Source organism: Vigna unguiculata, chromosome 6 (assembly GCF_037176805.1).
Source record: "Vigna unguiculata cultivar grain cowpea cultivar isolate G323 ecotype 2 chromosome 6, ASM3717680v1, whole genome shotgun sequence".
Taxonomy (NCBI): Eukaryota; Viridiplantae; Streptophyta; class Magnoliopsida; order Fabales; family Fabaceae; genus Vigna; species Vigna unguiculata.
Genome location: NC_140797.1, coordinates 25,050,630 through 25,076,748, shown reverse-complemented (window position 1 = coordinate 25,076,748; position 26,119 = coordinate 25,050,630). Strand labels below are relative to the sequence as shown.

Genomic DNA, 26,119 nt, shown 5'->3' with positions numbered 1-26,119 from the left:
GATCTGCAAGAGAGGTTATTGCTATGTACTATGGGCTTCTTGTGTGATTTAAAAGCCTTGGTGTGTTGCATTGCATATTTCAAAAGTTGTATCTTGTACGGATTGTGTAAATCTTTTGAAATAGTTGAAAGTTAGGCTAATGTTGCCTTGACTCATTGGATGTAGCTCTGAGGAGTGAACCAGTATAAAAATTTTGTGTGATTTGATTTACATTTTTGCATAGCATTGCTCTTGGTTAAATTCATCAATAAAATCATTCTAAATATTATTTCTTTAAAATTTTGATGTGTTTATGTAACATCCCTGGCTAACCCTCCTCGGGCCCCAGAGGTTGTCAGGTTACTACAGCCCAATGCACCCCAACCCATCACCCTTCTCCGTCCATTCATACTGGGTGGGTTGTTGCCAGTGGGAATCGAACCCCCAACCTGACCTTTAACACCTCTGGCTCACCAGTAGATGCTATGAAGTTGTATCTTCATTAAGTTGTACCATTTAGTTGTTGATCGAGTTCCTTCCTTGAGCCAGCTCCTTGAACATTAAATTGGGCTATATATATATATATATATATATATATATATATATATATATATATATATTTTTTTTTTTTTCTTTTTTTGTGGTTTGAAATGGGAGCATATTGGCTAATTGTTATACCATGGGGATGGTTTTAAGAGGATGTAAGAAGGATAAAGAAATAAAATATTTGATTATGAAGGTTGTAATTGTTGTATGCTAATTCTTCACTAATTGCATTGTTTTGGGTAGATTTTAGTCTAGATTTAGTTTAAGAAGCATTTTAGGTTAGTTTTATAATTTAGCTTAATTAGGCAATTTTAGTGTTAGTCTTAGAATTAACCTTTGAATAGCCTAGGATTATAGAGTTTAAGTTTAGATATTAGTTCTTAGTTTGTTTTCCGTTTTAGAAGTGAGTATTCTTGTTTAATAAATAGACCTTGGAGTAGTTCATATATTAGTGTAGATTAAACTAGTGTTTTTAGGTTAAATGGTCTAGTATAGATTAGGACTGCTTTTGTATACATTTGAATAGTCGGGTTGAGTCGTTATCCAAGTTAGGACAAGTAAATCATAGGTCTGGTGTTGTTTTTAGTTTTAAGTGAGAATAGCTTAGTGAGTTACTTAATCCACTGTAGTTAGGTAATTTACTTAGCATAAGTAGCTCTAACTTAGGTTTTGTGATTCTAATGCAGCTAAAGGATGTAAAGTCAACAATAAAATATTGATTGAAAGCAACCAAAAAACATTTAAATAGTATGGAAACTTGCATTAACATGTGGCAGAGGAATAGTGACTGGAAGACCTCCTACTTAGGTTACTAGTTAGAGCTATGTTTGTAGTTAATGTAGTTATATCCGTTTTGTTAGTTGAAGAGTTAGAAGTTACTTGTGATAAGTAGTAGCATATGAACAAATTTGGAAGAAATAGTAAATTTGGAAGGTTTTCTCTTATCTCTTAAGGGTTATGCCAAGGAATGGTCTTATAATCAAAATTACCCTTATAGAAAATTGGGAAGATTTCAAAATGGAATTTGTGTGAATTTTAGTGTATGATAATTTTCTATTAAAAACCTAAAATATGATGGTTGTTATAAATGAATATAAAAATAATTATGAGTGGTTTTGTTTTATTATTGGGTCCATTTTGTTTGCTATTATTCCAACAAACTATAATGGCAAATGAAACGTACACTAAATATATGAGAAAATATGTAGTAATTTGCATTAAGGATGTTCCACTAAATTTACCCTTTCATCCCTGTTTAAATTTTTGACATGTGTTCAATTGTTTGATTTTTCGGTAAAATCACTATTTTTTTGACCTTTTCTCTCTTTTTCACGTTTCACGTGTAAATTTCCCCCTTCCTTTCAGATCTCTCTTTCTTCCAACCATCTGTTCTTTTATCCTCTTCTCACTTTCACGTTCCATTTTCCCGCTTCCTTCTAGATCTCTCTTTCTTCCAATCTTTCAAATCTATATGCCAAAATATATGAAAAATGTTCTATTTTTATTTTTTTCCAACCTTTCTCTCCATCTTTTGATGTTCTTCTGCTAGGTTTTCAGGAATAATTCTTATTTTTTTGTTTTTTGCATATTAAGTATTAAGTGTGGAGATGTTTATAGGTTGTGTATTGTTTTCATGATTTTGTCATGATGGCTGATGAGGTTTTTTGTGTATTTCTGTTGTTTTGTTTCTTTGTTAATTAAGTATGGATACTTAACGCTGTTTTCTTTCTTCCTGTTATTTTCCCTTTGCTATAATGAAGTTTGAATCTTTTTATTTTTTGGATTGTCTTAGTTTATTTTGTAACCTGTGGTGTTATTTTTCACTTCTTATCTTCATTATAACAATTTTTTGTTATTTTTCTATAACGAAGGTCGAATCTTTTTATTTTTTGGGTTCTCTTCTTCGTTTGATTTATAAACCGTTGTGTTTTTTTTTTCTTCTTATCTTCACTCTAACAATTTTCTTTCATTCCTATTCTAATATATTTTTTTGTTTCCTATTATGATTTTTTTTTTCTGGTGTACCGAAGGTTAAATCTTTCTATTGTTTTGAAGGAAAATTTGTTATCTTTTTGTTTTCTATGGAAGAATGTTTTATGAGATTAGGCGATTTTCGATGTTTGGACATGGTTAACTGCACGCTTAGAAATATACATGAGAAGACTTCATTTTTCTTTTATTTTTTAACCATCACATACTACCATTGTTGTGATTGTTTTTATTCTCTCTTTTTCTTCTATAATTCAGTGACAACTCTCTTTTTTCTGTCTCATGGTTATGAATGTCCATTTATTTATTATGTAGGTTGAAAAACCAGAGAAGAAAAGCTAGTTTTTTTGTTTTCAAATCGCACGAATAAGTGTTTCCTTATTACTATTATTTGATTTTTATTTTCTTTCATGTTTGTTTTGTTTTTTTGGTTTTCTTGCTCCCTTTATTTTCATGGTTATGTTGTTTTCATATAAGAGGAACATGTTTGTGTGTGCAAAACTCATGGACAATTCTTCTTTTTCCAGAACTCTAAACCAAGTATACATCTAAGAACATTTTTTTTCTTTAAGTTGCAAAAGGATATAGCTCAATACTCTTTTCTCTACTTAAGACTTATATCAAAGTTATTATGTGTTCCAAAGTCAGTCTTGCTATATGCGTATATAGTTCGTAATATATGTACCATTCCTTCGGCTTTCTAACGAATAAGATTAAACCTTTTACCGCATTAGTTAGCATTAAATGATCTTTTGCCTTCTATGTTGATGTTTGGATTTTATCATTCAATTATTTGCAGGTGTTCATTTTCTTCCTTGCTTTGTTGCCTATTATGAGTTGCTCTGATCATAGACATAAATCAACTTGTGGTGGTATCTTTAGAAATTCAGAAGCTGAAATTATGAGCTAATTTTTTAGTACCTTTGTAATCAGTTTGGTGGTTTCAAACTCTTAATTATTTTGCAATCAAAGATTCTGTTGTAACTGATTTTTAGATAAACTTATATTTAAGATAAGGAATATATCGGAAAAAATAGAATGATCTTTAAGGTTCTTTTCGTAAAAGAGAAAATGAAAAGAAAAAGGGTTATTTTTTTTCTTTTTTGGTAATGTAGAAAGTGAAAAGAGAAGAAATACATGAATCAGAATTGACAGACAATTTTAAATTGAGGATTGAGTTGTAACTAATTTTTGGGTAAAATTATATTTAAGATTATAGTTATGTTTAAGATTATCGTTATGCAAAAGGATTCGTGTATCTTGTTTTCATGCAATATAAATAATATAATGACAGAAAAAGTGAACTTTTATTGATCATTTCTATCATTGCTTTCATTTTTTATAAGATTCAGTAATCTAGTTTTTCAAAACCAAGGAGATTAATTTTATTATTAGAAACAAATCTGCCTTAATTTCATATTTCTTTTCTAAAACTGTTTTTGTTATATAGAAGCATATTAGATAAATAAAATAAAAATAATATGACAACATTATTTTATTTTAAGAGTCGTGCATTCACACCTCAGTTTAATATAATATATAATTTAAAACTATAATTATAATATATTATATTATTATGTATTACTGATCAATTATTATATTAATTTTATAATTTAACACAAATTTATATTTAAATATTATTAATATATTTAAATTATTATAAAGTTTAATTTCTTGTTATAAAAAAGTAGACTAAGATATAAAATTTATAATTTTATATTTATTCTTTAAAAATAAAAATAGAATAAGTGCATTGGAATTATAAACTAACACTACAAAAATAATTGTTTTAGCGGGGTTATATTTGGCGTTTCTAGGGGTTTTAACCCCACTAATGATTTTACCAGGAGTTTGAAATTTCCCTAGAAGAGCAAGTGTGGTTAACGGATTACCTGGGGCTTTAAATAATCCTGGAAGTAGTGCAACTTACCAGGGGTTTCACAAACCCCCGTTAATACCCGGGGTTTCAAAAACCCCCGTTAATACCTGGGGTTCCGAAAACCCCCATTAATGCCTGGAGTTTTGAAAACCCCAATAATGCATGGGGTTCCAAAAACTCCTGGTAATGCCTTATTGATAATTAAGTTGTACTTTCTTGATATTGTTATAATACTAAAGTTGTACTTTCTTGATAATTGATTTGTATAGTTAATTATTTAAGTACAAAAAGTACCTTATTCTATAGAATTTCCTATTTATTGCTTAACATTTTGGTACCAATCAATACAAATAAGCAAAAACTTCAAGGCCACTTCAAAATAAATAATTAATACAAATATTAATTCAAATGGTAGCAAGTCTAATAAGAATTAAATCATAAAAAAATATTTTATGATTCACTGAAGCATTTTACATTTTATGATTCAAAGAATCTTGAAATCAACATAGTATAGTCCAAACCGTAAAGTGTATCCCATGTTCCACTCCCATTGTCAAGCAATGACCATATAAAGTAACCTCGAATATTGCAATCATCTTCCTTATATTGAATTCATATTATGTCAGAATTAAGATGGCTAACAAAGTAGTGTTATAAACCCATAAGCACGAACTCAAAAACTTCCAATAATGTACCTTATAACAGCAGACAAATTTGAAAGATTGTCTCTGTGGTATCTTATCCTTTTGTCATCTTTTAAGGCCTTCTGTAAGGTCATAAAGGGTTTGCTTGGGTCATCCATTCCTGCCATCACAAACTAATAGGTATTAAAAATTTCATGATTATTGATAATTAAGATTAGATTAGTTAGATTTCATGAATATCTTATTGTTCTCTAAGATTATTTTTTTGTGAGATCACTTACCTAATTTCTTCTTCTCTTATCATAAGGTTAGTACTATAGGTTTCATGAATATTCAAAGATACCAATATATTATCAATTCAGTGATAAATTTTGTTTTATCCTTTCTTCTCCATCTGTCTAACTAAGTAATTTCGATAGTTTACCAACCATAAAACTACTAAGTACTGACCATTCTCTATTATAATTACTGGTGTGTCCCCATATTTGTCTTTCACATGTTTCACCAACTTTCTAATGCCCCATGGGACAATGTGCAACCAACTTGAAGCTGCCTGAAAAAATGGGATCATGATCAACATTAATAGCTTACCGGTTGTAATGACTGTAGCATCAGAAATAGCATCTTCCATAACCAGTTTATGAATCCTAGTCCTACCGTTACGAGTATATACTTAGGTGTAGTGGTTTATGCCAATACAATCCAAAGATTAGGAATTTTGAGGTTGCAGAAGAAATCTCTGTTAATCTCTCACCTACAAGTTTCTTCATCCAAAGAGGGTATTTTCCAAAAAAAAAATGGATCAAGGAACCTGATTAACATTGGTGTTTGTGGAAGATGAGTTCTTAGTTGTTTTCACTAAGCTATAAATTTTTCTGAGAATCATTATACCACACGAAAGATTACCATCCAAGTGAGAAATCCATAGCTCTTGATGCTGCATCTTTTTCTTCATCAAGTTCTGTTATTGGTTTATACCATATAACATCCAGTGTTATTCCTATTTGACCTCCTTATTCTTCCTGAATGCTCCATCCAAATAAAAGAGAAAATTATTATTGATACTTTTAGCTTTTCTGTAGTAAACTTTTTAATGATAGTTTGATCAAGTAAACCTGCACCCTGATATGTAAATCTTAAGAAGACTAAACATGTTTAGAAAGGATTGACCCCAACCAAGGATGGAGGCACATGCTTAAGAAGACTAAACATGTTTAGAAAGGAAGTTCACTAATCCTTCATCCCTTTCATTTGTATTTGTTATTTTTGATTCCCAAAGTTGACTTAGTTGAATCAACTTTAGTTGACTTGTTGACCTTTGACTAGGTTTGACTTGTTGACTATAGTTGACTTGACTTAAGCCAACATGCTAATCTATATTTATTTGCTTTGTAGGTTAATTAGGAGTAAGAAAGCAATGCTAGGTGATGTATGGTGATTGGGGAGCATAAATGATGTGGAGGAGAGAGTAAAGCAAAGGCATAAAGCATAAAGTAAAAGGCATGAAGCAAGTGTACCTATGTACCTTTGGTCTCCTTTGTTTTTAGCACACTTTGGCCACTTTTTGGAGACATATGAGACACATTCTTTGTCTCCTTTTGTGCTAGAACGAAATTATCCTTGCACACACCATAGTTAGGTCTTTTGTCTCATTTTTGTAACCTTATCTGACCTAGTTTCTAGAAGCTAGGGTTAGGTTTTTGTAGAGACATCCTTAGGTATCCTTTATTTGCTTAGAGGCCCCTAAACTCTTCTATATAAGGGGTGCTCCTAGACATGTAAAAGGGTTGAACATTTTGAAGTAAAAACACTCTTTTGTCTCAACCATTTGTGAGAGTTTCCTCCCTTGGGAGTGAATACTTTTAAGCCTTATCTTGCATAGCAAGTGGCGGCACACATCCACTCATCTTCAAGGTTGTCATGGCTTCTAGCCTAGCCTTGTAGTGGCGTGCTTCTCACATTTTTACCATTTCTTTCCTTTCCATTTTGTGTTTTCTTCTTCCTTTAATTGTTCTTGGTTTTCTATGGTTTATGTACTTTCCATTTCCTTTTTGTTTTGAATCAATCCATCATCTTCTTCTCTTGAGCTTTGTGAAAGGAACTTTCACATCTAGATAGCTTGCTATCTTAATGTCCAGTGGGGATTTCACTTAGCTTTCTTAATCAACTCACACCATATTCAATAATCTTAAAAAGGAACAAGATAATCCTTCATCATTTGGTACCAATATCACCCAAAATCCAAGTATAAAATTTGGTAGCATAACACCTAGTAAAAATGGCCAAATGGATTCACCAAGCAACACATTAGCTCTCAGCCAAACTGTTTTTGGTCATCAAAATAATTTTTCTTTTCAAAACTAGGTACTTAAGATGATGAGAAGGATATTTTAGGATGTCTTGAACACTTAGTTCCTTTAAAATTAGGTCAAAATCAATTTCAAGGAGCATGCTACAACAAAAGGCATAGATCTCATGCTATAGCTCAAATACTTAGAAACAAGAATAAGAAAACTCAAAGAAGCATATGACATATGACTCAAGCAAAAGTTAGACACATTTAAAGACTCAACATGACATACACAAAGACACAAACATGTAGCTATCATGCATTTAAACTCACGGATTTGAGTCTCAAAGACTAAGCATCCAAAGACATGTTATCCAACCACATTTAGGAGTAAGAAGAGTAACAAAAATAGTAGCCAAAACTGCCCAACATAACCTGAAAAACGTTGATTCGCGGTGATCTCGGCAACTCTGACCTTTGCTCACTATTTCAATCATAACTCTCTCCACAAAACTTCAAATGCATTGGTTCTTTTTTTGTTAGAAACTAGACTAACAGAGCTTTCTTTTGACATCAAGAACGTAATTTTTGGATCACTGAGCAGGTGCAGTTTAATCTTTTAAAATCGTGAACAGTTTCTGCCAGCATTATTTCACTAAAAAAAATTGTTAATAAGTGGGAGTTATTTTATGGAGGTTATAAAAATCCTCCACAAATTAACATTATTTGAAATGATTATGATAAGTTGTTTAAAAGCTAATAATGGTAGAGGTTTTAATTCATTTTTAAGCGGTCTATCACTTCCGCTAATTATAATTCATATTTTATTCTCCCTTCATTTCTTTTTTCAGCCTTTCCCTCCAACACTTTACACTCACTTTCCCTTTTTCCTCCAAATTTGAAAACTTGAAGAAACCTCAGGCACATTTTCAATTTTGTTTTCGTTTTTATTTTGCTTAAGCACTCGATCATTCTCGTAATCAAAACTAGGTGTTCGATCGATGTCATCATTAAACGTAAACATTCTGGTTACTTCATCTTCGTCACCGTCCTCAAGGATCGATCGTTCTCGTCATCAAACCTAGGTGTTTTGGTTAGTTTTTCTTCTACTACTTGTTCGCCATTTCTTGTCTCCTACTGCTCGTAGTGCTTGAATTTTTCAATGTCTTCAAGGTAGGAAATGTTTGATTGCAGTTTGCATTTCATTTAGAATAATTTGTAGTTGAAACAACTTCAGGGCTTTGGGAGGAAAAAAGTGATTATTACTTGATGCAATTTATAAATGTCACAAGAGTTTGGGATGTATTTGTTTTTTAGAATTTTTTCTCATCCTGTGCTCTCTTTATGACATTATTCACACATTACAGGGGAAAACTACTTTATCAACATTTTGAGCTTCAGAATATTTTCCCCTTTCACAGCTTGTAAGTTCTCAACCTCAATTTTTTAATTAGGGTAATTTGTAATTTTTATCCATTTATTGAATTTCAGATTGGCTTGTCAAGACTCTACAAGCTTTAATGGGTTTTATCTTGATTGGAACTGTTTCTGCACTCCTCAATTTGTATTCATTAGATTGATGAATTTATTTGTACATGCAATTGCTTATGAAATTATTCGTTCATGCAATTGTCGGCAGTTGATGCGTGGGGAACTGTTGATGTATTACTGAATAATGCAAGTAACTTGGATAAATTATGCTGCCACTTATTTATTTACTTTAATTTCAGATTTATTATATAAAATATTATGGGTTCAGGAATTACACGAGATGATGTTGATAAGAATGAAGAAATCTCAGTGGCAGGATATTATTGTTCTGAATCTTACAGGTTTTTTTTTTAAGTTCTTGTAGTTAAATCAAGTATAGCTATTTATTTTTTACAGGTTTGGTTTTTTACAGGTAGCAGCAAAGATTATGGTGATGAAAAAGGAGAGCGCTACCATAATAGAACGCTTTCGCCATTTAGTTGACTTATTTTTTCTTGATTCATCGGTTTGTGTTTTATTATGTTTATATGCTATGCTAACAACATTGTCTATGTAAATACCAGATGTTGGAATATGATATTATAGTTTCCTGTTACTTTTGCAGGGAAGGATAGTGAACATTACATTTGTTATTGGTTAGGTTGGCAATGTTGGACAAGCCAACTACAGTGCTGTAAAGGCAGGGTAATTGACCTCATAAAAAACTGTTTTCAAGGAATATGCTAGCAGAAACATCACTGTAAAATCTTTGAGCCAATAGTCAAAAGGCAAGTTTATTATTGGTTGACAGGGTTACTTAAAATCAACATTTCGTTATAGGTTAATGCACTAGCCTCTGAATTTATTGCATCTGATATGATTGCCAATGCTATGACCATACATGGAGAAAAAAGATTAGATTTAATCCCCTTAGGTGAGTGACTGAAATACTTTTAACTCTGAAACACTTTAAATAAGTCTTTAAATAATTGAAGATGTGCATTTTACTATATAGTTATTGTTCTTTTACCCCGAATTCAGGAAGATTTGTAATCATAAGAAGTTGTTGAACGTGTGGAATTCTTGGCTCTTAATCCTTCTGCTAGCTACAACATTGGATTGGTCATTTATTAATTCCACTATTAGTATTGATGTTCTAAATATAGAACTAACTAATATTGAGTTCTATAATTAAACTAGCCATATCTTATTTGTAATTAAAGAAATTATTTTCATGTTGAAATGAAAATGGAAAGGGGTAGTCTGCGGAGGCCTCCTATTGGTCATCTAGATTTAAGGGAAAATATCTCTGTAAATCACACTTGAATGCTTCTATTCTCTCTAACCTTGATTTATTTTTTCTTTATCAAAAGGTTTATAAACAGGCTAAAAATGGTATGTCCTTCCTTTTCCAAAATCTACGTCCTCTGTGATTTTATTGTTAAAATACTAAAAAAATCATAAAATATTAAAAATCCTATACGTAAAGATGCATTATTTTTATTTTATCTTTTGAAGCACTTGAAGCCTTTTATAAAAGTCTCTCATACTTTCTTTTCTATAACTTTTTAATGGATATTCATCTATTTAATATGTATGCCCTGTCCTGAGAAACCATATTCCTTCTAATGGTTTTTCTGTCCTAATTTATAGTGAATTTATTGCTTATTGCAGTTAGAAAAATATGTAGGAGATTAGAAAATGTTAATTATATACTACTAGATTGTGGTCTCTTTTAGTTTATCTTAGGCGCAATCCCTTTTAGAACTACCTTAATGGCAATCTCAACGGCGATGATTTAGATTAAATAAAGGTTATAAAGCTTAAACGTTTCTCATTGGACAAGTTAGTTTGTACTGTTTATTTCTTGAATCTTGCTCTCTCAATAAATGAACTTGAATGAATTTTCAGGTGGAGGGGTCAACAGTTCTTGCATCCATAGAGTACTAGATCCATCTTCAAATACAATATGGTGTGATGCATTAATAGAGCGATGAGTTTATGCGGTTGTGACTCTAAGGCATGAACAAGGGGCAATGTAAATACCTTTTGGTAGCTACAAGAAAAGTGTGACTAGTAGTAATAGTTTGTTCATTATATAGGATTTATTATGTATCTTGTGTACAATTGCACTTTCTGATGTAATAAAAATGTGGATTAAGCGTCGTATTCTCTCACTCATTCTATATAAAGTGTGTTTGCATAAGATGATGAACGTTGGAATAACCTAATATAAAAATATAAAAATGAAAAATATCCATAGATGAAATAGATTCTTATCCTTAAACGAAAAATTATATTCATGTTGTAATATAATTTAATTTAATTTTAATATTATAAATTTCTAACAAATATTTATATAAAGCAAACTATTATTTTAATAAATAATAGAGATAAAGGTTTTAAATTCCTAAAATAAAATAGTTGTAAACAAAGGAGGTTTAAAACCTCCACAAAATAATAGTCATCAATATAAGAGGTTAAAACCCTCCACAAAAAAACTTCTACAATATAACTCGGATACCAGGGGTCACTCAAAACCTTCACAAATAGCTTGTGGCGACTTTAACCGTGGAGGTGTAGAAAACCTCCACAAAATGATTCGCAGAGGGTAAAAACCTCCGCAAATTGAAAAATAAACCTCCACAAAATAACTCTTTTTTTGTAGTGTTTTTGTGTGCAATGGAAGTGGATTTGAACCATACAAAGATAGCTACAACAAGAAAAGGTTAGGACATGAAAAACACCATATTCAAGATAACCTAGGCTCTAGATACCAAATGATGAAGAATTATCTTGTTCCTTTTTAAGATTATTGAATATGGTGTGAGTTGATTAAGAAAGCTAAGTGAAATCCCCACTGGACATTAAGATAGCAAGCTATCTAGATGTGAAGGTTCCTTTCACAAAGCTCAAGAGAAGAAGATGATGGATTGATTCAAAACAAAAAGGAAATGGAAAGCACATAAACCATAGAAAACCAAGAACAATTAAAGGAAGAAGAAAACATAAAATGGAAAGGAAAGAAATGGTAAAAATGTGAGAAGCACGCCACTACAAGGCTAGGCTAGAACCCATGACAACCTTGAAGATGAGTGGATGTGTGCCGCCACTTGCTATGCAAGATAAGGCTTAAAAGTATTCACTCCCAAGGGAGGAAACTCTCACAAATGGTTGAGACAAAAGAGTGTTTTTACTTCAAAATGTTTAACCTTTTTACATGTCTAGGAGCACCCCTTATATAGAAGAGTTTAGGGGCCTCTGATGAAGGATTATCTTGTTCCTTTTTAAGATTATTGAATATGGTGTGAGTTGATTAAGAAAGCTAAGTGAAAACCCCACTGGACATTAAGATAGCAAGCTATCTAGATGTGAAGGTTCCTTTCACAAAGCTCAAGAGAAGAAGATGATGGATTGATTCAAAACAAAAAAGAAATGGAAAGCACATAAATCATAGAAAACAAAGAACAATTAAAGGAAGAAGAAACCATAAAATGAAAAGGAAAGAAATGGTAAAAATGTGAGAAGCACGCCACTACAAGGCTAGGCTAGAAGCCATGACAACCTTGAAGATGAGTGGATGTGTGCCGCCACTTGCTATGCAAGATAAGGCTTAAAAGTATTCACTCCCTAGGGAGGAAACTCTCACAAATGGTTGAGACACAAGAGTGTTTTTACTTCAAAATGTTCAACCCTTTTACATGTCTAGGAGCACCCCTTATATAGAAGAGTTTAGGGGCCTCTAAGCAAATAAAAGATACCTAAGGATGTCTCTACAAAAACCTAACCCTAGCTTCTAGAAACTAGGTCAAATAAGGTTACAAAAATGAGAGACAAAAGAGCTAATTATGGTGTGTGCAAGGCTAATTTCGTTCTAGCACAAAAGGAGACAAAGAATGTGTCTCATATGTCTCCAAAAAGTGGTCAAAGTGTGCTAAAAACAAAGGAGACCAAAGGTACATAGGTACACTTGCTTCATGCCTTTTACTTTATGCTTTATGCCTTTGCTTTACTCTCTCTTTCACATCATTTATGCTCCCCAATCACCATGGGCCACCTAGCATTGCTTTTTTACTCCTAATTAACCTACAAAGCAAATAAACATAGATTAGCATGTTGGCTTAAGTCAAGTCAACTATAGTGAACAAGTCAAACCTAGTCAAAGGTCAACAAGTCAACTAAAGTTGATTCAACTAAGTCAACTTAGGGAATCAAAAATAACAAACACAAATGAAAGGGACGAAGGATTAGTGAACTTCCTTTTTAAACATGCTTAGTCTTCTTAAGCATGTGCCTTCATCCTTGGTTGGGGTCAATCCTTCATCATCCTCCCTTTCTTGGAGAGAATTTGACCACAAATTCTTTAAGCCTTTGTAGATGGAGCTTGACTTGATTTGGGGGAGGTTTTGCGCCTCCCTTTTATGAGCTCTTGTTCCATCTTTTCTAAGGGTACTACCCCTAGCTTTGGTTAGGCCATCCCTCTTTTCTAGACCACTCTTCTTCTCATGCTTGCGCTTTGGGTCTTCCTTTTGAGCCTTGCAAGAGAAGAAAGAATGGTGATATCCATCTTGCTTTGAAAATATTTTTTTAGAGGCAAGTAACACTTTGGAGGTAACTTGCTCTTTTTCTTTTTCATCTTTTCTTTTATCTTTCACTTTATTTTGGTCCTCATTTGCTTGATTGGGTGAGAGAGGTAGGAGTGTGAACTTCTTGCCTTGGAAGGAGAAAGCATAGGTGTTAGCATGGCCATCATAAAAGACTTTTCTATCAAATTGCCATGGCCTACCTAACAAAATATGAGTTTCTTCCATAGGCACAACATCACATAACACCTCATCTTTAAAATTTCCAATTGAAAAGTTAATGAGGACTTGTTGAGTTACTTTAATGTCTTCTTTCTTAAGCCATGATAGCTTGTAGGGCTTGGTATGAGGGATAGTTTTCAAGCCAAGCTTGTCCACAACCTTTGTGCTAGCCACATTTACACAACTTCCATTATCTATGAGGAGGGGACATAGTTTGTCTTTGATATGACACCTTGAATGAAAAAGGTTTTGTCTTTGAGAAGGGTCAAGTTCCTTGGAAACTTGTCTTAGTTGGTGCCTTATCATTAACAATCCACCTTCAAGGGGTTTAATCCTTTCACTTGAAGAAGAAGTGTGGGAAGAAGTACTTTTGGGGGAAGGGGGAGAAGAATGTTCACTCTCTACTTCTTTTTTGAGGTTTAAGGCCATGGTTCTTTTGGTGGGACAATTTGAAGCTATGTGCCCATATCCCAAACACTTAAAACATTTTATAGAACTTGTCCTTGTACCTTGAGAAGAATTAGGAGTTTCATTAGAAGGCCTAGACGAATTAGTCCTAGGAGGTGGGTCTTTGGAACTCTTGAGTGGTGATTTATCATGTTTTCTTTCTTTATCTTTCCAAGTACTAGAATAGTAGTCATTGTATGAACCACTCCTCTTGGCCTCTTCTTTCTTTTGCAATTGAGTTTCAACTTTGATGGCCAAATGTAAAACTTTGTCAAGAGAGGAGTACTCATATAACTCTACTAAATCTTGTATGTCCCTCCTTAACCCACTCACAAATCTAGCTACCTTTTCCTCTTCACTTTCAAATTGGAGTCCTACTTTTAGAAGCATGGACTCCATTAACTTGTAATATTCATCCACACACATGGACCCTTGTTGAAGCCTTTGGAGCTTCAAAAGAGTCTCCCTCCTATAGTAGGAAGGAACAAATCTAGCGCGCATCAAATTTTTAATGTCCATCCAAGAAGCCGCGGGTGGCCCTTGGTCATAATTCTTACAAACTTTATGCCACCAAGTATTGGCGTACTCCAAAAATCCTAAAACTACTAGATCAACTTGTGTTTGATCCTTTACATGATTTTCAATGAAAATTTGATCAACTTTAGCTTCCCAATCAAGGAAGATTTTGGGATCACTTCCACCATAGAACTTAGGAATCTTTGGAGTTTGCTTCTCTTGTGATGGGTTGCGCCTAGAATGCCCTCTTTTCCTAGGCTCTCTTTCTTTTTCCCTAGCTTCAAGCCTTTGAATGTGCTCTTGGATTCTTATGTCACTTTGCTCCTTTTCTTTTCTCAATAGTTCAAAGGCCTCCTTCCTAGACAACTCCAAATCCCGAAGCAATCTCATCAATGTATTGTTTTTGTTTGATGTAGGTGCATTTGATGAACTTGCCATGATTCCTACAACAAAAACACTCAAATCCGAGACAAAATAAATGGATTAGAGGTTAGAAAACATGAAAACCGAGACCAAATCCAACCCAAAATGTAACCCAAGTGTTTAGATCACTCTCCCAAAGTAACAAGGCAAGGCTAGCACTCAAAATCCACCAAAGGAGTGAAGCAAACACTTTTAAAAACTTGTGCAAAACCTTTCAAATGCAATACAAGTGATTCGGCCACAACATCCCAAGAGTTTCAAGAAAAGAAAACTACTAAGATAAAACAAAGAACACCTAGTGACAAGTAAGAAAAACACAAAAACAAGAAAGTTTAACTTCTAAGGAAATTTTTTTTTAAAGACAAAACTTGAACAAGACTAAAGCAATGAAAAACACTTTTATAGACTCTATGGAAAGCATTTGAACAAGCCAAGATTATACCTCAAATTATGCATACACCAAGAAAGATCATAACCAAGTTAAAGCATGGAACTAATTTGCCAATATAACCCAAAATCCAAGTATAAAATTTGGTAGCATAACACCTAGTAAAAATGGCCAAATGGATTCACCAAGCAACACATTAGCTCTCTTCCAAACTGTTTTTGGTCATGAAAATAATTTTTCTTTTCAAAACTAGGTACTTAAGATGATGAGAAGGATATTTTAGGGTGTCTTGAACACTTAGTTCCTTAAAAATTAGGTCAAAATCAATTTCAAGGAGCATGCTACAACAAAAGGCATAGATCTCATGCAATAGCTCAAATACTTAGAAACAAGAATAAGAAAACTCAAAGAAGCATATGACATATGACTCAAGCAAAAGTTAGACACATTTAAAGACTCAACATGACATACACAAAGACACAAACATGTAGCTATCATGCATTTAAACTCATGGATTTGAGGCTCAAAGACTAAGCATCCAAAGACATGTTATCCAACCACATTTAGGAGTAAGAAGAGTAACAAAAACAGTAGCCAAAACTGCCCAACATAACCTGAAAAACGTTGATTCGCGGTGATCTCGGCAGCTCTGACATTTGCTCACTATTTCAATCATAACTCTCTCCACAAAACTCCAAATGCATCGGTTCTTTTTTTGTTAGAAACTAGACTCACAGAGCCTTCTTTTGACATCAAGAACGTAATTTTTGGACCACTGAGCAGGTACAGTTTAATCTTTTAAAATCGTGAACAGTTTCTGCCAACATTGTTTTTATGTGGACCATTCAAAGATAGCTACACAAGACAAGGTTAGAACATGAAAAACACCATATTCAAGATAACCTAGGCTCTAGATACCAAATGATGAAGGATTATCTTGTTTGTTTTTAAGATTATTGAATATGGTGTGAGTTGATTAAGAAAGCTAAGTGAAATCCCCACTGGACATTAAGATAGCAAGCTATCTAGATGTGAAGGTTCCTTTCACAAAGCTCAAGAGAAGAAGATGATGGATTGATTCAAAACAAAAAGGAAATGGAAAGCACATAAACCATAGAAAACCAAGAACAATTAAAGGAAGAAGAAAACATAAAATGAAAAGGAAAGGAATGGTAAAAATGTTAGAAACACGCCACTACAAGGCTAGGCTTCATGCCTTTTACTTTATGCTTTATGCCTTTGCTTTACTCTCTCTTCCACATCATTTATGCTCCTCAATCACCATGCGCCACCTAGCATTGCTTTCTTACTCCTAATTAACCTACAAAGCAAATAAACATAGATTAGCATGTTGGCTTAAGTCAAGTCAACTATAGTGAACAATTCAAACCTAGTCAAAGGTCAACAAGTCAACTAAAGTTGATTCAACTAAGTCAACTTAGGGAATCAAAAATAACAAACACAAATGAAAGGGATGAAGGATTAGTGAACTTCCTTTTTAAACATGCTTAGTCTTCTTAAGCATGTGCCTTCATCCTTGGTTGGGCTCAATCCTTCATCAGCCTCTAAGCAAATAAAAGATACCTAAGGATGTCTCTACAAAAACCTAACCCTAGCTTCTAGAAACTAGGTCAAATAAGGTTACAAAAATGAGAGACAAAAGACCTAACTATGGTGTGTGCAAGGATAATTTCGTTCTAGCACAAAAAGAGACAAAGAATGTGTCTCATATGTCTCCAAAAAGTGGCCAAAGTGTGCTAAAAACAAAGGAGACCAAAGGTACATAGGTACACTTGCTTCATGCCTTTTACTTTATGCTTTATGCCTTTGCTTTACTCTCTCCTCCACATCATTTATGCTCCCCAATCACCATACATCACCTAGCATTGCTTTCTTACTCCTAATTAACCTACAAAGCAAATAAACATAGATTAGCATGTTGGCTTAAGTCAAGTCAACTATAGTCAACAAGTCAAACCTAGTCAAAGGTCAACAAGTCAACTAAAGTTGATTCAACTAAGTCAACTTTGGGAATCAAAAATAACAAATACAAATGAAAGGGATGAAGGATTAGTGAACTTCTTTTCTAAACATGTTTAGTCTTCTTAAGCATGTGCCTCCATCCTTGGTTGGGGTCAATCCTTCATCAGTAGCTAGTAAAGATTGCACTTATATCTAATGATGATATATTGATGATATTTACATCCTTTAATTTTAAAATAAACATCTATTAATTATATTCTTAATGAAGTAATATTTACATTTTTCTAATTTTTAAATAAACGCTTATATCCTTGTGTTTTAATACAGGATATCCATTATTTTATTTAAAAACGTCATGTTAGCTAAAGCTTAAATGAAAAAGTATGAAAATTAAAAGCTAAAATATAAAAATAGAAAAAGTAAGTTCTTTTTATAGAAAATTCTTTTTTATGAAAAAAACAATTGAGTTGAATAGCCTTTATTTAAAACATGAAAAAAGTGAATGTCCATTAAAAAATGATAAGAAATGCAATTCTTCAAAAACATACATGAAACAAGCATCTAAAAGTTTCATTTATGATAACATCAAAAGAGATATATAGAATTTATCCCAAATCCTTAAAATTCAAAACTTTCCCTTTAATCTTTGATTTTTCCTCATGTTCCAAAATAAAATTTATTTGCATGGTTAGTATCACTTGAAAAAATGTGGTAAAGCTAGCTATTAAAGTGAAAGTTGTGTAAAATTAAGGACTAAAATGAACCTAACTATTACAATCTCAAGAATCTAAGAAGAGTTTTAGTTTATTTTTGTGTAAGAAGAGTGTGTTTGGAACCTTGAAATGTAGTTGGTAGGTTCTGTAGGCAGCAACATTAGATAAGAGAATGTTGTGAGCAACAATGTATGGCTCACTGGATGATTTTCCCTTCTTACATAGAAGATGACCCAACAGAGAACATCTTCCTGATGCTTGAATTCCTAAATCATAACCATGGAGTGCAAAGTTATGAGGCTCATTGAAGGTAATCTAGTGCTTAACTCTGTCTCCAGCTTCGAAGCATGTGTATGCATAATGCTCAAAATCTTTTCTGCAAGTAAATACAAGTCAATATGAAATTCAATCACACATTTCAAAACATAAAAAACAACTACAGGTATCAATAAATTGTTCTTACATGATTTGTGTGCTTAACCATCCTTCATATTCATCTTCAAGCGTTAGTGGAAGATCCTAATGATATAATGTAACAAAAGGCTGAATTCCTGATTGAAAAAAGGAGCTAAAACTCAAATGCTATTTTCTTTTATATGTTTGAAGATCAAATCCCTAAATAAATTCCTCAGTAACCTTTTTCAAGCAAAGCATCAATGAGGCTCTTGTAATATTTTATTCCCTCTTTGTTTGGTTCTATCACAACCGAAATCGCGACGGGATGAAGAACCAAAAAAAAAAGAAATTTTGTAAAAATAGAGTTTGGAGTCGCCACCATAGTTATTATACGAAACTATGGAAAACCATAAAAAAGAGCAAGGTCTACGAAAACAGAGACTGGGGGTACGGGAGTTACTTACGCGTAGGGAAGGTGTTAGCACCCTACAACGCCCATCCTAAGATGGTACCTTTAATTAAAATACAAATTGATGTGGTCTCCTTTAAATACTTATTTAAAAAAAAAAGAAATAAAATATAAATAAATAAAACGAAATAAAAAATAAAAAATTAATAAATTAATAAATGAACTAATAAATAAATAAATAAATAAATAAAGATGACAAAGAAAAACAAAGGAAACAAAAAAGATTTTTTTGTTTTTTGGGCCCGACAAGGATTACTCCTTGCTCCTACGTATCTCCATTCATAATGGAGAATCAGGGTCATGTAGTTCTTTATGAAAAGACTTTCTGAAAACAATTTGTTCGAAGATATTGATATCACTCTTTTTTAATATTTGAATATTTTGTATGTTTTAGTAATCTTATAGAAAAGCGAAGGTATTAAGTACTAAGTTGACGCGAGTGGTCACATGAGCACTTATACATTTTAAAAGTTAAAAGGGTATTTAAATTATTTGTTATTACTTCCTTTTAAAAAAAAAAACTTTCGAAATAAGACATTGATACCCAACAAAATTTGACTATTTCATATCCACAATTTATGAAAACATTAGGAAAATAAATAAATAAAAGATTAGGAAATAACGTTTAGGATTAAACATATTATTTTAATATGAAAAATTTTTACAACCCTTAACATGAAAAAAAAATGGCACAACATATTCATACAATGTCAAAACATGATATCCCTCACTTATTCATGCAACAATGTTCACAACCCAAAGCAATCAACAAAACCTTAATTATAAAACTAATGAACCCCAATAATGTTTTTTTTTATAATCAACTAAAAGCATGACAATAATGTTTTTTTTTATATCAAAAGAAATACTGAAAACATCAAATTCAACCAAGATAAAAAACACATCACGAGAAATATTGCATGACACAATAAAAAATTAATTTTGCGAACCTGGACGGGAGATCAGACTTACAATAGTTGCGTTGGAACACTAAGAAGCACGTGGGGGTGGCGATTGATGGTGAGTGGGTTTTTGTATGTGTGAGGGTTAAAAGAGAATGTGTGCTTAGAGTGAGAGAGGGCTCTAGAAATTTTTGAGAGAGAAAATTCATTAATTCTTCTTTTTCTGATGGGTTTATATACACAACATTATAAATCTAATGTAATCTCGTAATAAAGGTCTGCTTTAAGTACAACGAGTTTTAAAAGGCAAGAACTAGTCTTAAAATTATTACAAAATGAGAATTAAATCATATAAAAAACAGAGCACAAAATCAAACGTGATAAGCAAAATTAATTTTAAATAGTAAAAGAGATATTGTTTTGAATTATATTACTACTTTTTCTATCTGAAAAAAAAAGGTGTCATAAAATCAGAGCACAAAATCAAACGTGATCAGGACAGATTAATTATAGTTACAAAAAATATATTCTTGAGAAACATATTAATATTTTCCTCATCTGGAAAAGGAGGTGTCATAAAAACCAGAGCACAAAATCAGAGTAAATAATTCTAAATATTAGAACATATTCTATTTCTAATTATTAGACTAACTTCTTAATCTAGAGCAGAAACGACAAAGCATAGAGTGGGGGTGCGAAAATTAAATTTTGGGCTACCATTAGTTGCAAGAAAAACGGTGTGGGTGTATAGAGCATTTTGGGCTAAAATAGAAACAAAGCCTTAAAAGAAAATACATACAAGATTAAAACAAAGTTTTTTCCTTTTATTTATTTATTTATTTATTATTATTTTTATCTTGTTATTATTATTATTTAGACAAAGCAAAAAACCAAAGAGAAAACTTATTTATTATTTTTTTTTATTTTTTTTATACCTTTTTGAAAAAAACAAATTATTATTATTTATTTAGCCGGACGAAATTGGGTGTTGACAACTATCCCTCTTTACTTAGATTTTGCTTGATAATTTGGAAATTTGACTTTTTCATATTATCGTAATAAAAGATAAGTAAAGATAAAAACACTAATTTCGATCCAAAAACATAAACTTTTCACCAAACTAACCTTTTGAGAAAGATTAGACCAATCTCGAGGAGAGGGTTTACATCTAAAGGATTCGGCGACCATTACCATGTAAAGGGCCCCGATCCCAAAAACATATACTTTTGGCAGAGCTGAATTCTTTTTAAGAACGGTCTAGACCAATCCCGAGGAGAGGATCTACATCCAAAGGATTCGGCGACCATTACCACGTAGAGGGCCCCGATCCCAAAAACGTATACTTTTTGCAAATATAATTTCTTTTTGAAAAGATTAGACCAATCCCGAGGAGAGGGTCTACATCCAAAGAAAAACCTGCATATTGATTTAAGCATAGACAAACACAACATGAATGCCTTTTGAAAAATACGTAAAGTGAGCCCCAACTGAAAACCTGCCCCTGTGGGCCCTTGTTTTCCTTTTCGAACTTTTCAAAATATGTTTTGATGATAAAAAAATGGTATGATGTGATGAGGGTGCATGAATGCATGGATGCACAAAACCCGTACTTTTCCTTCCTTTCCTCATTTTTTTATATTTACATTGTATTTCTTTTGGCCACCACGACACCCTTTAGGAGCTAGTATGCATCTAGCGAATATACCCATGATATTTTCTTGATACAAATATACATTTTTACTATATTTTTAATTACCAGCTCAGTGTGACACTTTCAAAAATCTTGAAAACAATGTCGTTGACTGGCAATGGTAACTCCTCCCCATCCATCCTTAGTTGCATCCTCTATTATGGAATCATCATGCATAAAATTTTTTTAACCGCATCAGAGTTGACTGGCAATGGTAACTCCTCCCCATCCATCCTTATGAGAATTAGTGCCCCACCAGAGAATGCTTTCTTCACCACATACAAGCCTTCAAAATTTGGAGTCCATTTGCCTCTATGGTCCCTTTTGTATAGGTAAGATTTTTTTCAAAACCAGATCGCCTTCTTGGAACTCTCTGGGATGCATCTTTTTGCCAAACGTTTTTTCATTCTTCTTTGGTATAATTGTCTGTGACACACCGTAGTTAACCTTTTTTCCACAATGAGGTTAAGTTGGTCAAGTCTAGCTTGAACCCATTCTGCTTCTTCTAATTGGGTTTCCATTAATACTCGCAAGGATGAGATTTCCACCTCAAAGAGGAGTACTGCTTGCTTCCATTCCATATACTAGAGAGAAAGGTGTTGCCCCAGTTGAAGTATGTATTGACGTATAATATCCATGCAAAGCAAAAGGAAGCATTTCATGCCAATCCTTATACATGACCAACATCTTTTATATAATCTTCTTTATATTTTTATTAGCAGCCTCAATTGCCCCATTCATCTTTAGATAGTAATGAGAAGGTTCTCAGTCATCCTCATTATCATCTTCCATATTATCAACAGAGTGCTCAAAATTAGGAATATCAACATTAATATTTTTAAAACATTCATCATCATATTTGCATCATTTAAGTTTATAAAACGAATAAATAAAACAAAAACGATCAAAAACAAATTATAAATGTTTTGTATTGTCACACTAAGCATAAAAAAAAGTAAGTCATCTCGTAAAGTCCCTCCAGGTAAAGCAAAAGGATAAACTAAAAGAAATACATTTCCTTCAAATTAAACATCACGGGTAATTCGTTATCTCTCAATTATTCAATTATATGTCTGGAGGACAGGACCGCACAAAGTCTAAGGTTTCCAATCCATTTCCATCCTCGATGGTGATATCTGACAAGCGTTAATTCATCTAACACTGCGGAAGCTCTCTTTGATGTCACTGATGCAAATCTTCCCTTTCTTTCGTTCTCGTCCTTCTATGCGAGCTAGGCCTAGCTCATTCTTTTCTTCTACCAGCCTCCTCTTGTCCTCTTTGTCCCCACAACATACTTGCACAAAGTTCTTGTCGATCAAATTCTGTAGAAAATTTTCAAACTTTTTACACGCATCGATGGAATGTTCAGCACCTGGATGGAACCCGCATGCATCCCTTAAGTTATATTCACCTTCCAATAATCCTACTGTTAGTAGTGCCTCAAAAATAAACTTTCGCGAACTCTTAATTTCGCTCACATTCTTCACCAACTGGTGTCCCTCGAGATCAATAACATTTATTGAAGCATTATCATGCCTAGAGAGGGGATTGGCCTTAATGTTGGGTTTATTCTCTTGAAATTTTAACCACCCTGAATCGATTAAAGCTTGCACTTTGTGTTTGAAAGACAAACATTTCTCAGTAGAGTGACCAATGGCTCCCCCGTGATAATCACATGTGGCATTTACATCAAAATACTTAGGGTATGGTGGCTCCAAAGGCTTCATCGGGCAGATAGCTACCAAAGCATTACGGAGTAGATCTGGCAATAACTCCGTGTAAGTCACAACAATAGGAGTGAAATGAATATAATTCTTTTCTTGATTCCTTCTAAGACTAGTGATTTGCCCCAAAGACTGGTTGGGATTTGTGTTAGCCTCAGTTTTCCAAGTGTTATTGTGTTGTGATTGATATGATCCCTGTTGTAGAGATTGTGCTTGGTAAGCAAGAGTCTGATTTTCACACTTAGGTATTGTTGATGCTGCGTGCACCTCTACTTCCATCTTCTTCCCAAGACTGAAATCGGGCTTTTTAGGAGTTGTAGCCGCAAGCGGGCTATATGTAATTTTTCCATTTTTTAGCCCAATCTCTATCCTTTCACCTATGATGATGATATCAGAAAAATTTGAGGATACATTCCCTACCATGTGTTCATAGAATGGTGGTTGTAACGTGCTCACAAACATTTCCATCATTTCCTTATCATGAAGAGGAGGTTCCACTTGAGAAGCAAGCTCTCTCCATCGTTGTGCATACTCCTTAAATGATTCAGCATCCTTTTTGACCATGTTTTGCAATTGCAATCGATCTGGCGCAATATCCATGTTATACTTGTACTGTTTCAAAAAGGCATCTACCAAATCCATCCAAGAACGAATGTGAGACGCTTCCAAGTGTGTATACCAACTCAATGCTACCCCAGCCAAACTGTCTTGGAAGAAGTGGATTAGCAATTTGTCATCATAAGCATAGGTAGCCATCTTTCGACAATACATGGTTAGATGGCTTATAGGGCATGTGGTACCCTTGTACTTTTCGAACTCCGGAACTTTAAACTTGTGAGGTATTGTGACATCACGAACTAGGCTTAAACTCGCAACATCTCCAAACCCATAGTTTCGACCTCCCTCAATAGCTCGTAGCCGTTCTTCCAAAATTTCCAACTTAGTTTTGGTTCCCTCAACATCAACAGATATGGCCTGCATAGTAGGGCGTGGTGTAATCTTGTCCAAAGAGCTTTCACCAATAGTTGTGTTTAAAGGCTTAGGTATTACAGTCACTCGTGGTTCCGCAAAGGTAGTCGCTTCATTCCTTGGAGTATTGATTGGGAATGAAAAGGAAGCATGTTCAGCCTCTGAATAATCTCCAACAGGTGGAGTGTAACCCGATGGCAATCCGTACGTTGGAAAAGCAACAGGAGCGTCGTGAGTGCTTTCCTCACACTTTGTTGATGATGCTTCTCCTGAGGCCTTTAAGGACTTCAAGGCCTCCAAGATTTGACCTACTTGGTCCTTTAGCTGATTGATATCTGCTTTTATTGTCTCTTGTGCGGTTTCCCAGTCCTCCATTGTTTTACTATTTGCTCGCGTCCTGCAAGGATGCCTTGGCCTTGCCGTATTTGTTTTTATTATTTTTGCTCTATTATTTTTATTGAACAAAAAAAAAGATAAGAAAAAGAAAAGGAAGGAAAACATAATGCAAATCGTTTATTTTATTAAGAAATTATAAAGCTATGAGTAAATAGAAATTATCATGGAAAAGAGTCCACACAAACCCAACTATCTAGAAAGCTCATAAATCAATGTGTTAGAAAGAAAACTTAATCTCTAACCCTAGTTATCACGTTCTCAAATTACTCAAATTACTTTCTACAACCCTAAAGGATAATTTCTTCTTCAAAATATCAAAATCTAACTGCCCCCTACTCTAAATTCCATGTTAATTTGCCTTTTCTTTTTAAACTTAATCACAACTTTATAATTTCGGACCTAAAATTAAATAAACATGATGAGATGATATGAGAAAACATAACTATATGGATGCAATAATATGTTATGCATGATTTTATTACTAAAACAAAAATCAAGAGGAAAAAAAATAAAAAATAAAATAAAATAAACCGAGGAATAAAAAACATGTACATCTCCCTTTGTGCCTTAACAAAGATTTGGCGCCTAATGGATCTAAGGTAAAATACATGCGCTTACCAGGATGGTTTCCTAATACCTAAATATCAAGGTCACTAGAGCTATGGCCCACTTCATGGCATTTCCCACGACAGTTGGTAAACAACAAGAGGTGGGAGTACCAATGAAGCAAACAAACTCTAGCTGGGGTTCTCACAATGACCACTTGGGAAGTACATCCACTATGACACTACTACACAATCCCCTCTACTTCTAAAGTTACTCAGGCCCGGGTATAGGGCCCCACTCATGTCATGCACATAGTGTGTGTGTGTGTGTGTGTGAAGGAAGGATAATGCATACCCAAACCCCTTCCTGCAGACAAACAATGACGAAAAACAAACAAATATATATATAATAAAGTCATATATCCTAGGATTCAAAATTCAAGCATAAGAATAAAATAATATGAACAATAAAAAAATAAAAAAATAAAAAAAATCATCCAAAATATACACAATAATAATAAATAATGAGAAATAAAATAAAATAAAATAAAACAAACAAAAATATAAGACGAAAAAAAAGAATGAAAAAGAAAAGAGAGAAAAAAACAAAAAAAAACTAGTAAAAAAACAAAAAAAAATTGAAACAACCACATCAATTTTATATATTTAATTAAATGGCCTAACTCTCTAAAGTCCCTAGTGGAGTCGCCATCTATCACAACCGAAATCACGACGGGATGACGAACAAAAAAAACAAATTTTGTAAAAACAGAGTTTGGAGTCGCCACCATAGTTATTATAGGAAACTATGGAAAACCATAAAAAAGAGCAAGGTCTACGAAAACAGAGATTGGGGGTACGAGAGTTAATTACGCGTAGGGAAGGTGTTAGCACCCTACAACGTCCATCCTAAGATGGTACCTTTAATTAAAATACAAATTGATGTGATCTCCTTT

The 26,119-nt window shown here is 33.2% G+C and overlaps 1 protein-coding gene and 1 pseudogene across 1 annotated transcript; both read right to left on the bottom strand.

Moving 5' to 3' along the window:
• Nucleotides 1-4,877: 4,877 nt before the first annotated feature.
• LOC114188389 (putative beta-glucosidase 41) lies at nt 4,878-22,110 on the bottom strand (annotated as a pseudogene).
• A 570-nt stretch (nt 22,111-22,680) lies between these two features.
• On the bottom strand, nt 22,681-24,597 carry LOC114188388 (uncharacterized). Its single transcript, XM_028076976.2, has one exon. It carries the CDS (start codon nt 24,595-24,597, stop codon nt 22,681-22,683), a length of 1,917 nt encoding a protein of 638 aa, XP_027932777.2.
• Between the last annotated feature and the right edge of the window lie 1,522 nt (nt 24,598-26,119).

What these genes read in the sequence shown, in the direction of transcription:
- LOC114188388 (XM_028076976.2), bottom strand. Translation starts at nt 24,597, where the DNA reads ATGGAGGACTGGGAAACCGCACAAGAGACAATAAAAGCAGATATCAAT.